The 13,088-nt window shown below is 38.0% G+C and overlaps 1 protein-coding gene across 1 annotated transcript; it reads left to right on the top strand.

Annotated features, from left to right (window-relative positions):
- The first annotated feature begins 1,611 nt into the window (after nt 1-1,611).
- LOC146471495 (T-box transcription factor TBX20-like) lies at nt 1,612-7,977 on the top strand. The gene is made up of 7 exons (XM_085119928.1): nt 1,612-1,810; nt 1,991-2,231; nt 2,640-2,913; nt 3,395-3,553; nt 4,274-4,350; nt 5,210-5,367; nt 6,899-7,977. Exons 1-7 carry the CDS (start codon nt 1,723-1,725, stop codon nt 7,096-7,098), a joined length of 1,197 nt encoding a protein of 398 aa, XP_084976054.1. The 5' UTR covers nt 1,612-1,722; the 3' UTR covers nt 7,099-7,977.
- Nucleotides 7,978-13,088: the final 5,111 nt, after the last annotated feature.

Genomic DNA, 13,088 nt, shown 5'->3' with positions numbered 1-13,088 from the left:
TTAAGCTAATTAAGTGTACGGTGTGAAAAGTATTTGGTTTCATGTACGCCTAGATTGGTTTAACACGGGTCAAGAGGAACGTGTGACTTTTCTGCCTTGGCGACTTAGTGGTCGTTTTTTTAACAGAGCCGCTAAGATCTGATGAAAAATCCGAGGAATTTGCTCCTAAGTGAGTGCGTGTCCTTCGAAAAAAAGACTTAGCAAAGGCCATCGATTTGGATAAACAATGTCACCTCAGGAAGCTGAGCAATTTCAGACTTTCCCACAAATCCAGATGTGACGAGTTGCTGGTGCTATCTGGTGAAGATCTATGTTCTCATCACGAAACAAATGAAATGTTTCTTTGTCTTGAACTGTTAGCCTAATCAAAAGCTTTTCAATGGGCTGAATGGATTTCGTCGGCATCTCTGTGCTTTCTTCGGCTCTGATAAGAAAGAATCAACAGCGTGGGAAAATAACTTCGCCTTGTCAACAGTCATTCCTCTCTCATCGGCTATCGATAAGACGCCCTTTTGTCTTGAAAAAATAATTACACGGTCCAGTTTCAGAAGAATTGATTTTTGATCAATCATTGGGAAACCTTGTGTTAATAATAAAAAGGTTTTGATGTTTTATTATCATTGTTTACGTGGAACAAACAAATTAAAAGAAATTAACAATTAGAGGAAACTCTGGGTTTGCCGACCACCCTCGTTTCCACATATTCTGAAGAGGTGATTTTCCCGTCTTGTGATCATTGCCTGCTTTTAAATCAGTGTGCTTATTCTAGAAGGTGGCTTGGATTGATGGATTAGAAGCACTGAATTGCGCCGATCTAGCCCCATCTTAAATAAATAAACTGATCTGGGAGGTGCTGCCAATTTCCGTCAACTATCATACCAAACAAACAAACATTTAAACAGTGCAAATTTGTTATCTCCAGTGAAGGTCAGAGCCGATATAGTGAACATCTTAACGGCTGTTTGGACTGTCAAATATCAGACATATCCAAGATGGCCAGCAAAATTGCAATTTTTTGCGATGATCGTTTCGGAGGGTGTTGTTGAAAGTTTTCCTAAACGTTCATGAGTATTAGGATAAACGAGATTGCAACATTTCAGATTGGTACATTACCTTTCATCAAATGCGGAGAGGTCTAATCTTGCCTCTCACCCCCGCTTAACACAAACCTTTCGGTTGCGATCCCACAAATTCAGCTTAGCGGCCAGGGGGTTAAAGCAGCATTCAGCGATACGTCGGAGAAGGGTGGAGATTTATTTTTGACAACGGTTGCGAAAAAAATTGTAAAACGATCACTTTATCAGTTTCAGTGAAAGGAAGTCAATGATGCATAATTTTCAATAAAATTAAAAACAAATAAACAGCTACGTAAACACGATAATTTACTCTAATCTTTCACAAATGTACTGTTGCCGCTACTTTTTTCATTGGGACATATGCTGTCAATAACATCCAAGTTAAGTGTGCTTATTTTTAACCGATAGTTTTCTTCAATTCAAATAAGTTCCGTATGTGACGTGTTGAGTATCAAAATGAGTGGCATTTGACGTGCTATTCTGGGACAAAGGTCTCGACCCAGTTCTTTGGCCCATTGAGAAATACCACGACTGTCATCAAAGTATTAATTGCTGTTTATTGCCTGTTTGCCAAAGAACTTAGCAGCTTGCGTGAACGGGGAGCGACAAACACCACAATCGTCTGTGAAGTATACAACAAATCGTGATGGACTCTTCAACTTCACTTTCACTAAAGGCTAACGCTTTCTCCATAGCCTCACTGATGTCTTCCGGAGATGGTAAAAGCGATGTGGGTAAGAAAGTAAAACTCGAGTCTAGAACATTTGAGACACTTATCAGCTAAGTCATCCGTTTTGAGAATGTATAACAAAGTGGCGCAAATTTTGAGTATTTGGGTTCACAGTATTCCGAAATAGAAAACAACGCGATGTGTTGGTTGTTGTGTAAACATTCTAATTGTGTATCATGTTTAGATCCAAGAACATCGCCTAAGTACAAGGAAGGCGTCTCAGATGACGAATGTGCAGACCCGCCACCAGCCAAGAGGATGAAGTCTTCATCAAGCGAAATAGCCACCGATGGCGAAGACACTGAAGTGTTCGACATGTCTTCCAAGGATGACTTGAGAAACATCACAGTAGAATTGGAAGGGAAAGAGTTGTGGGAACGTTTCAGTGAACTAGGAACTGAGATGATTATAACCAAGGCTGGAAGGTGGGGGACATACGAATCTTCAGTTCTGGTGGAATGTTAACACGCTAACCTGAAAAAAGCGTTTGCGTTTAGCGCCGTCCCCGGCGCCCTGCCACCAACTGATCCTAGCGCTAACCGCTAATAAATCGCTGCCGGAAGTCCAAGTTGTTAAAAAGATAAGGAGCTGTTTTGTAAACAGCTTTGTTACCTTTGCATAAACAGAAACAATGTTCGTGTAAATTAGCTCATTCACGCAAACAAGGTACAGGACGGAAAGTTTTGATTTGTTACTCGATAACTGAAGCTAATAAGACTCGATCTAGATGACTTCATTTGCTCAACAAATAAATGTCCCTTTCACATACAACAGAAAGTTGCTTATTCACGTTGTTCCTAAATGTTTCTTCCTCCCCTTTTACTTTATTACAGGCGTATGTTTCCCACGCTGAGAATATCTGTGAACGGTGTAGATCCTAAAGCAAATTACATGGTTCTGATGGATATAGTGCCTGTTGACGATAAGCGCTACAGATACGCCTACCACCGCTCTACTTGGCTTGTAGCAGGTAAAGCAGATCCACCAGCTCCTGTTAGGCTGTATATGCACCCAGATTCTCCTTTTACTGGCGAACAGCTGCTAAAGCAGATTATATCATTCGAGAAAGTCAAACTGACCAACAACGATGGAGACCGAAATGGCCATGTAAGTCTACACTTAACAGCAATATTGTTTTTTTTTTTTTCTTAGAAGTAGGTCCTTTTTCTAGACTTTGAGTATTTTTTTTTTGTAAACTCATGAAAAATCAAATCTTATTTTCTTGGAATCGTTCTTCAAGTACCTTTTATCCGCTTGTGTCCGAGTTGGCTGCGCTAGTAAAGGAAAAAGAAAGGAGTTGTTTTGATAACGTTTTGTGTAATCTAGTTTGGAAGCGATTTGTAGTGGCGACGCAAACTGCAAGAAAGACAACTAAGGTTATACGGAGACCTCTATATTCAATTTATTTTCAGAATATTGCAAGGTCCACAATTTTTTTTTTTTTCGTTATTCCATTTTAACAACCACTCGTTGTAGGGTAAATTGAAACCCCTTATGTGGAACTATGATCGATTTGCCTTTCCTATTCAGTATAGTTGTTTGTTCCACATATTGGCCTGTTGATTTGTTCTGTTCTCAAACCTTTCAGCTCATTCTTAATTCCATGCACAAGTATCAACCGAGAGTGCACATAATTCGCAAACGTGACCACACAGCTTCTGTAATCAATCTCAAGTCGGAGGAGATGAAAACATTCACGTTTTCAGAGACGAACTTTATTGGAGTAACAGCATACCAAAATCAGCTGGTAAGCAGTAAGGTCTTTAGGCCAAGTGTTATTGAGAATCTTTAACTTTTTCACTTTACTTGACACTTTACAAAAGATATTCTCCTGTTTTCGTTAAAGACACAGGCAAACCAAGCTTAACTCAAGTCTCCATAGAACGACGTTATACCTATTTTTCATTTAATTTAATTAGCATTTAATTAGGACAGACGCATGCAACATTGAGATTTGTTTTCATGCAGATGGCCGGAGTCTTATATTCCCACGGCAGCTATTTTAATAAAAAACGCCAACGACAAAAAGAACGTTCTCAGTTGCTGAATTCGCCTTCTGTGGCGTTTAAACGACCGCTGTAAAAAGGTTCCACTTTTCAAAACTTTTTTGCAGAAAGAATAACCTGAAATAGATCAGTTTAATCCGAAAATAAATGGAACTGTTGCTATTGCGTTTCTAATTTCCTGTCAAGGATCCCAGTTTAATAAGGTTTGGACAATACGAATGAAATTAGGCTTTTCCTCCCGTTCACAATGCTTAAACAGTCGACAGTTGTCGATCGTGATCGGAAACAACTTTCAAAATAAATCAAACTTTCCAGAACGGATGCATGCGTAGACCACAACACCGCAAAATCCGCGCTTTCTTCAGTCATCGCTGTTCTTTGCGTTTTTTTGCGATCTGTTAGGTGGATTGATAAGTTTGATATCTGCTACAGTTCCGTTTTTGTTCTCCCGTTCTTCTCAGATCACAAGATTAAAAATAGACAGCAATCCATTTGCCAAGGGTTTCCGGGACTCATCACGTCTTATTCCAGTAGAAAGGTGAGTGTCATTTGGTTAAAATCAAAACTCAGCAAACATCCCAACGTTCGTTTTGATGAATATTGTAAATTACTCTTGAATAGCTTTAATTTGAATGCCATAGTACACTTAGGATTTCGTCCTCAGGCTACCAAATATTGAGGAGTTGAAGTAAATCAAAATTGGACTATTGGACTGAAAACGGTAGAGGATAAGTTAAATCGCTGGGAAAAATATATTTCACAGAATCGGAGTCAACTGGTTACGTTATTTTCTTGAAAATTTAAGTTTTATCTACAAAGTGTAAAAACTTTGATTAGCGTTGAAAAACACGTTCACTATCAGTTTTGTATTCGCCTTTTCCGCGCATCTTCGACTTGCAAACTGCCCTAAATATTCCCGGTTCTACAGTCAAGTCTGATAAAATTTGCTCGAGGAGTGCAAATAATATGGCGAAGTTTGTCCATTCATTTTCTTAAAATCCAATCTTTAAAAAAGTTATAAAAGTGGCAAGTTCAGTCACGTCGATTCGTTACTCGGATTCTAAGCGAAAACTTACGTAAGCGCTGCAGTGCCACTGGTCCCCTTCTTTTCATCGCAATATGTCAACGTCATTTTTCAACAACAAGTAACAAGTAAGAAGAATCACCGGACAGAGCCTTTTATTTCATAGGGTAATGATTGATTCATTTACTAAGTAGCTTCAAGCAGAATTGTGAGCACGTCTTCAAAACTAATTTGTCAAAATAGTGCTAGCACAATGAGGCATAAGGCTAGAGGGCGGCCAAGTTTCCTAAAAGGCAAACGCCGGTTGAATCACAGCATATACTGCTGATGGTATTTTCAGGTGTGCTTAAGTTATTTTTTATTTCGTTTGAAGGGAATGCTTTCACGAGAACCATCCACAAGCAATGATCCCAGATCCACTGTATTCATCCGTACCTTTCCCTCTTTTGCCACAAATGGGCGTCAACAACAGATACCAGGTACCAAGGATCGGTTGCAGATCTCAAGACAAAGGTTCTTTCTTTCAGACAGGTGACTATCGATTCATAACAAATAAGCTTTAAGAATGGAAGCAAAACGAATGGCTCCTCTTTCCGGAGATGTTCGGTCGAAGATGCGACCACGTAATACTGGTTACGCTGCAGTTAATGTGAAAGGAGAAGCTGACTGTCCATAAGGTTACTTTTGACGAAAAGAACTGTTGCAAAACACCTGTATGGGTGGCTTGAAGTAAATTAATCGAAGTAAAATAGATGATCTTTTCTTTTCTCACCACAATCTCCTTACATTGGCCGCCGTCTGCCGATGCAATGAAAGATATGTACTTGAGCCATTTAATCGGAAACGAACGGCATGTTTGTGGATGTAAAACAGAAATTGTGATTTGCTTTCATTCGTCGCAGAGCACAATGATGTTTCAACTGGATCATCAGATCTTGGACAGCCGTCAGCTGTCATTAAAATAACCTATCTAGTCCGCGTTGGTTTTCTTGTTGTTTCAGTGTCTGAAACTAAGCAATGGTTAGAAATACTAACGAGAAAAACAAAGTAAAGGTTAAACGCCGTCTGCCCAATTCACGAGCGCAAATAGGGTACTTATGTTGTAACAGCTATTGAAAATAGTACTGAGACTTTCATGTTCATTATTTGCTCTGGCACCTACAACGAATTTTATTTAAATAAGAACAATTTAGTTCGCCTAAAAGGAGACTTTTCGTAATGGATATTTTACCGGTTGTTTCTGATTTTGTGTGTACATGCATATTCTTGTTTGAAACTGGAAAAAAAATTATACAATTTTCCTCAAGTTGAAATTGTTTCGTGATGTTCCATTACTTTCTTGAGAGCCATTGTCAAGTGAAATAGATCCCAGAAACTTTGAAAACTGATTCCCGGCTTTAAACATTCACAAGAATGATACTATATTTGGAAGAAAAAAATTCCATGATTCTGTACACGATTGGAATTGTGTGTTTTCTTTCAAATACCAGTAATATAGATAGTAAACAACCGAGCTCGTGAGAGAAAGTTTTGAAATTGAAATATCAGTACTAAGTTGGAAGTCTCTTTGCTGTTGGTATTCTAAACAGAGATGGGAGACTTTAACAGCCTTTCTCGAATGTTCATCAGCGCAAAAAAGCATTTAATTAACGCGCTTGAGTCTGGAGCTATATAAAGCGGCTGTAATCAATCACATCTATGAACGTTATGGGAATTCCATATTGGTGAACCAGTGTTTGCGGCAGTTCATTTTATGGTGAAACAACTTAATATTCAGTTTTAAGAAAATTGTGCAAAACCACGTATTTCTCACCATACGCTATCAACTAGCAGAAGTGCTAATTGAATAGTTGAAGATTTTGAACAATTTCACCAGAAATCTAACCATTCGTGCTCTTTCAATGGAAGGCTCGTGTACCTTTGACACCCATGTTCGTCGGTCCCTTTGGTCAGCCCGGGCTAAATATCTTAACTAATGCGTGGGCAAACGAATCTTAGTGGTTTCCTCTTCCTCCACAAGATAATTCATAACATGTTATTTTTTTTTGTCTGATTCTTTAAGGTTGTCTTCCACCCTCATCGCCGACTATTCCAAGGTTACCATTCGCTGGAGTCTTTAGTGCGTACCACCAACAACGATTACCGAATCTACTGTCGCCAACATTTCCTTCGCCTAAACCAGTTGGAACACTAGACGCGTCTCCTCTTCCACCTTTTAGTGTTCACGGAGATTTTTCCAGCCCAACACTACCGTTCTTTTAAACAACAATCGTTCCTAGGAATCCGATCGCTTTGCAAACATAAAATAAATAAACTGCAGATTTAGGGGTCCATCGTGGTCAAACGTCTTTAGATTCTGATAAAGTTGACAAAAGCGTACGCTAGTACATGAAGTTACAGCAAAAATTGCAACCCGTCGATATGTATACTATGAATTAAATTTCTGTATAGAAGAAAACACCCCCATTTGAGCCAAGCAACACCTTTAGTGCTAAGTGGCAACTGAGTGAATCCAAAATCTAAAGCCGGCAACAGCAAATGCCAAGTAATATCTGGAGCTAAAAGGCTTTGACCACGATTGTAGTATATTTCTCCATCGGATCTACAGTAAAATTAACTGTATGATATTAGTTGTAAATAAAAATATATATTTTTTTCCTTTTTCTATAAAAAAATGCTGCTTCCTAATAAATTATATTCCATTGCCATATGTTTACAATTCGAGTACAGACGCCACGTCTCTTTATGAGCAGAGCAGTAGGTCTTATAGACCAGTTTTCATATAACAATTGCCTTCTGGCCGGACCGTCCTATTCTTAAATCTTATAGTAATTCTTTTTCTTTTTTCTTTTTTCTTTTTTTTCTTTCAGTATCACAATTCCATATTTAATTTCGGTAAATAGCTAAATATACAATGCACTTGATTGTCTTGATTTCTTTGGTCGAAGTTAATTTTTTGTTCAAAATATGGACATATTTATTAGAGAATTTGATGTAATTACAAAACGTTAAGTATGTAAAGAACAGAGTTGTAAAAAGAAATAAAACCTTTAATCAAGCAATTTCAGAAAAAGAGCACGCTAAAAAGTAAATAAATAAAAAAGACGGAACTCTCACAGTCAGTTTTGTCAAATTCTTTAACTCTTTTCCTGTGAGCAATGAGTTGTTCCAAAGCCGAGGAGTACCCTACGATTCATTTCGGTAAATATCAATTCGGAAGGCCTAGATCACCTTACCATTGTACAGAAAAACTAATGTTTTATTTGGTGTCTTGTCACTTAAAACGTTAGTACTTTTTACTTACTTACTAGTAGCATGGGGAAATCAACTCCTTTTGTTCTTGCGTGGACCAAAAATGTCGTTAAGAGCCGGAGCGAAATAAGACCGTTCGTGACTTGCGTAACCCTTTTTTAGTTCCAAAATTATCCGTAGAAAACAGAAAACGTGACATTCGGAGTATTTTTTCTGATTTTTCTGGCAAGATGCCCCGGCAAAATGCAACCGGAGTACAAAGCACAGAGCAAGTCAGGCCACCGTGCCAGCACACCAATTTAGTTCCCTTGTCTGCCTTTCCCGTGTATTAAATGTGATTGAAAGAATTTTTATTTGATTACTGAGAAAAAAAAAACAATGACCGTAGTACGAAGGCAGTTTATAAAAATAAACAACTACTACTAGAGTACTACTAAAAAATAAAAAATGAAAATTAAAAAAAACGAAGGCAGTTTATGCCCTTAAAGCTATAGTAGGAAACAAAACATAGGAGACAAAACTATAGGAGGCTGTTTCGATTCTCTGCGTGTTTTCTTTAAAAAAAAATAAAAGCTTTTCATCTACAGTCTTGGATGAACTATTGGAAGACTCAATTGTTAATTTTCTTGGAGGAAAAGAGTTGAAACGATTGCAGAGATGACAGTCTGAAACGAAACTAAACGATACAAGCATCATAAAGAGGACCATAGCCGGAAAATTGTTGCTCAAAGGCCGAAGCGGTTTCATCATGATCCAAAGAATCACACTGTTGAGGCCACGTGTTATTACGTACCTCTGGGCAATAAAGGGTTACACGAGAGACATAATTCTATCATAGCGAAGGATCATTCACATAAACAACTTTATAAACGATTAAGTAAGCTATCCAAATTGGAAAACTATATTTTTTTTACCCTCCGTTAGGAAAAGACCAAATTCGTGATTCCTTTTCGTCACAACCAGAGAGAAATGTTCATTTCCAAATGTGTCGAGCATTTTCAGCTTTATCTTTCAATCTATACCTGCTACGTTAATTCTTGCTGTATTTTTAAAAGTCCCGTCTTCGCGTAAGAAAACCTGCCTTCTTTGTTGACATAGTGTTAGCAAAACGTTAATACTGCTATTCCAGCAGAGATTCTATTTCAAGTACATTCACGGCGCACTGATCTTCGACTTAACTGTGCTACTGCGATATAAGGAACGAATACTGTCAGCACCTTCACACCAACAGAAATTGTTATCAAGTGTTGAGTGGCTGCAGAATTGTTAGCTCGCCAAGTTAGCCGGTAATAGAACGTAATCTCGAAGGTGTGGTAACAATCATACAGTTTCCTTGCGCAGAAAGCTCACTGTGACAATGATACGGTCATGGAGCAAATTGCAACAAGAGCAAAGTGTTGCAGCCCATAAACAAGCTTAATCGAATGTTCTGACAGATAATCCCTTGAATTAATCTAGTAAAATGATCTTAATATAAGCTGTGAACAGAAGCCAAAGAGATAGAGCGATAACCCCAAGTCATGGGGCAGGACAGCAGTGATGATATTACAGACGCCTGAGATAGGCAGATAAGATCCCTAGAAGGCTAGATACCAATACAGGTCGATTAAAAACAGATGGTCGAGTATGAAGTTTCCTCACTGAATTCCCCTAAATCTCCTGACAAAGAACAACGGCCATTTCATAGTTTTTTGTTATCGCCTTTATTGTTTTCCATGTTTATTTACTCATCTTTGAAGTGAAAAATCAGTAATTCTCTCTTGATCTTTCAAGAGTCACAAGAACTTCGCCTCATTTTTTTCGTCAGTTGTGTTCGTTTGTTTGTATATTACAAATTGATTTATTTATTGTTTGCGTGTTTGTTTATTTGTCCATGCATGTAATCGGCAGTTTAAACGTATGGATAACTGAAAAGTTTTCTCCTAGGAGCCTTTTGATATCCTTTGTTATTCTGGTTTTAATATTATTATTATTATTATTATTATTATTATTATTATTATTATTATTATTATTATTTAGTAGTAGTATTAGCGCTAGCAGCAGCAGCAGTAGTAGTAGTAGTAGTAGTAGTAGTAGTAGTAGTATTTGCGTAACTGACCGTTACTAGTTAGTTATAGCGACGAAAAGATTAAATTCACTTTAAAACGATTCCATACAGGTCTCAATAAACTGTGTTCATCCGACAGAGTTCCCGAAATGATAAGTAATGTAGTTTTGAATTTATGGTCTGTGTGGAACTCATTCGAGTAATCATGAAAGCTATAGTGTACCCCGTGAGCAGAGGCCCTTCGATCTTCCTAGATAAGGGCCTCCGCTAGCAGGGTAGCTATTGTGTGGCTCCAAGCTCAAAGGTACATACATACATACATACATACATACATACATACATACATACATACATACATACATACATACATACATACATACATACATACATACATACATACATACATACATACATACATACATACATACATACATACATACATACATACATACATACATACATACATACTTTATTGGCTCGTCCCCACGGGGCTTTTCAGAGTCAATTTAAAATTGCATAACTAAGTATAAGACAATAATAAAAGAAAAAAAGAAGAAATAAAGCTAGTGAATTAACTAAAACAGTCATTAAGAAGTTTTTGCCTAAGTAAGCGCTTGAACACCGTCACGGAAGGGCTACGTTTGAGCGAAGGTCACTCAATATAACGCAGTATAGCGTTGCCACCTTATTTGGAAAACCCCTGTTGAAAAGCAATAGAAAAATACACTTTTCTTAGCAGGCTTATCCATTGCTTTTCCTCAGGTAATCAGTATTTTGTTGGTCTATAAAACATTTACTCCACTCAATCTCGTAATCAGTATGAATTCAATTTTTACCAAACTGGGTGGTGCACGCCTAGTGCACTGACGCGGGCTGTAAGCGTATACCGAGTCGAGCGTTGTTTTGTGGATAGAATGAAGCCATCCCTACAAAACATTTCTTTTCTAATCACCCTCCTTCCCTTCCATCTAAACAAAGTGCTTCGGTTGGTTATATGAAGAAAAAAACAGGGAGAAGAAATTAATAAATGAACTGATTCCAAATAAGCCTTGATATTGACTGCCGTGCTGTATTAAAGGACCTGTGATCACTCCAAACGATTCGAAGACATCGTTTTGAATGCAATCTCAGAGTGAGACACACTTAAGATGTACACAAAACATTTTAAAACTTGGAAACATCAGAGGAAAAAGGAGCAGGAAGTGAGTGCGGATGTTTTCTATTTTACTTTTTGAAAGCTACGATGGGGCGAAACGAAATATTTCATTGGGCGAAACTTGATCCGCTAGCGTGACCCATTCAATTGAAAGCGTACTTGTGGCAGGAAATTATCCCAGCATAAAATTTTCTCCTTTTTCGTGAATTTTTCTAAAAATAGCGAAAATCGGCTATTGTCACGAAGAAATTTAAAAAAGCGCTTCGCTTATTTATCGGTCTGTTTCAAGAGAAGAATTAAATTCCTGACGTGAACTCTGCAAATATGTTAAAATTCCGGTCGTGAAATCCGTCCTCTCACATCCAAAATGGCGAAACTTCGTATAATATCGGGCAGTGTCTTTTGTGGAATGTTTTTTCTTTGTACACTCAGAAATATTACTCGTTCTAAAAACTATTCTTGTACGTGCACGATGTTCATTTACCAAATAATTTTGAAGGCTAAGAGGTTGAGAACAAATTTGGCTAGCTTTCACCCTGAAACAACTGACACCCATCAATAAAAGACAACAGATGTGAAAAACACAGATCCGCGCGCGCTTGAAGCTTGTTATCTACAGAACAGGAGCGTCAGCCACCTTACTAGACTACCATTTATTCGATTAACCCTCCCCCCCCCCCCCCCCCCAAGTGAAGCCATATGGTTAATTCGAACATAACTGCGAAAGCCACAAGGTTGTCATTTTTATTATTACGTGGGATGCCTGTGCAGCCCACGTTATAAAATGGGGGCCGTTTGTATCCACAAATGCGCATCTTTCAATTATTAACTCGTTTTAGATGTATCAAATTCAGTTTTCTCCTAGAGGGGATCTTTTTGTCTCCTATTGTCCTTATTGTCTTTAACAAAAACGGTCCAATGAGAATGCAATATCTTAGTGTAGGTCAGGAGGGATCGGAGGGGAGTTAATTACTATTGTGATTATTCAGGTCCTAGTGGTCTCTCGGTGGAACTGAAAAGGCTTGACTTTAGTGGCGTGGCCATATTGTTTTAAGGTTTTAGATTCCAATGTGCCGTTTTCAAAAAGAAAATTAACCCTTTTGAAGCGGTAAATCGAAAGAATAACTTCTAAGAAGCACTCGATAGTAAAAACGGTGGAAATCGGAGAGTTCAAGGCGAAGGAATTATGCTTCTGTTTGACAGTTGTAGAACCATCCAGAATATGCGGGGGAAAGGTCATTTTAAAAGCTAAAACACAGATCGCATCACTTTGTCGAATTGATGCTTAAACGCAACTGGAAATCTACTTTACAAAAAGATTAAAGGCTTGATTGTCCATTTGTACTAAAAGTTTTCATTTAGGAAAGCTTTTTGCCTGTTTTCTTTCTGTTTTTTTTTTTTTTTTTTGATGTAACGAAAACAATTTGTAATCTTACATTGTAATCTTACACTTTTATTTACATAACCAGAGTAGAAAACGTGAGTCACGCCCCGTTATTGCAATAGAATCTCCGGTACAACGAAAGACTTTTGTATGAGAAGCAAAAATATGATGAAAGTTGTCAAGTTTTCATGTATGCAAAAAGTTATGATTAGCAGTGAACTTTTCAGATAAAAAGAGTGCTCCTTTCACCTGAAGACATTTTCTGGCGGGAGCTATTTTTAGGCGGCAAAATTTCAAGTAGCGCAACTCAATATCACGCAATCTTTCTGACTAAAACTGTTCAGTTAGTTCAATCGCGAAGGGAGGGAAGGTTAAAAAATCGGTGAGGCCTACAATAAATGCGGCCACTAGTG

This window comes from Pavona decussata, unplaced genomic scaffold (assembly GCF_977016875.1).
Source record: "Pavona decussata unplaced genomic scaffold, jaPavDecu1.1 SCAFFOLD_102, whole genome shotgun sequence".
NCBI lineage: Eukaryota > Metazoa > Cnidaria > Anthozoa > Scleractinia > Agariciidae > Pavona > Pavona decussata.
The sequence above is the reverse complement of the archived record's forward strand: the minus strand, read 5'-3'. Positions and strand labels throughout refer to the sequence as shown.

Excerpts from the sequence above, each read along its gene's own strand:
- LOC146471495 (XM_085119928.1), top strand. The coding sequence starts at position 1,723 with ATGGACTCTTCAACTTCACTTTCACTAAAGGCTAACGCTTTCTCCATA. Across the intron at positions 1,811-1,990 it reads AGATGGTAAAAGCGATGTGG|ATCCAAGAACATCGCCTAAG; the intron begins GTAAGAAAGTAA and ends TATCATGTTTAG. Across the intron at positions 5,368-6,898 it reads AGGTTCTTTCTTTCAGACAG|GTTGTCTTCCACCCTCATCG; the intron begins GTGACTATCGAT and ends TGATTCTTTAAG.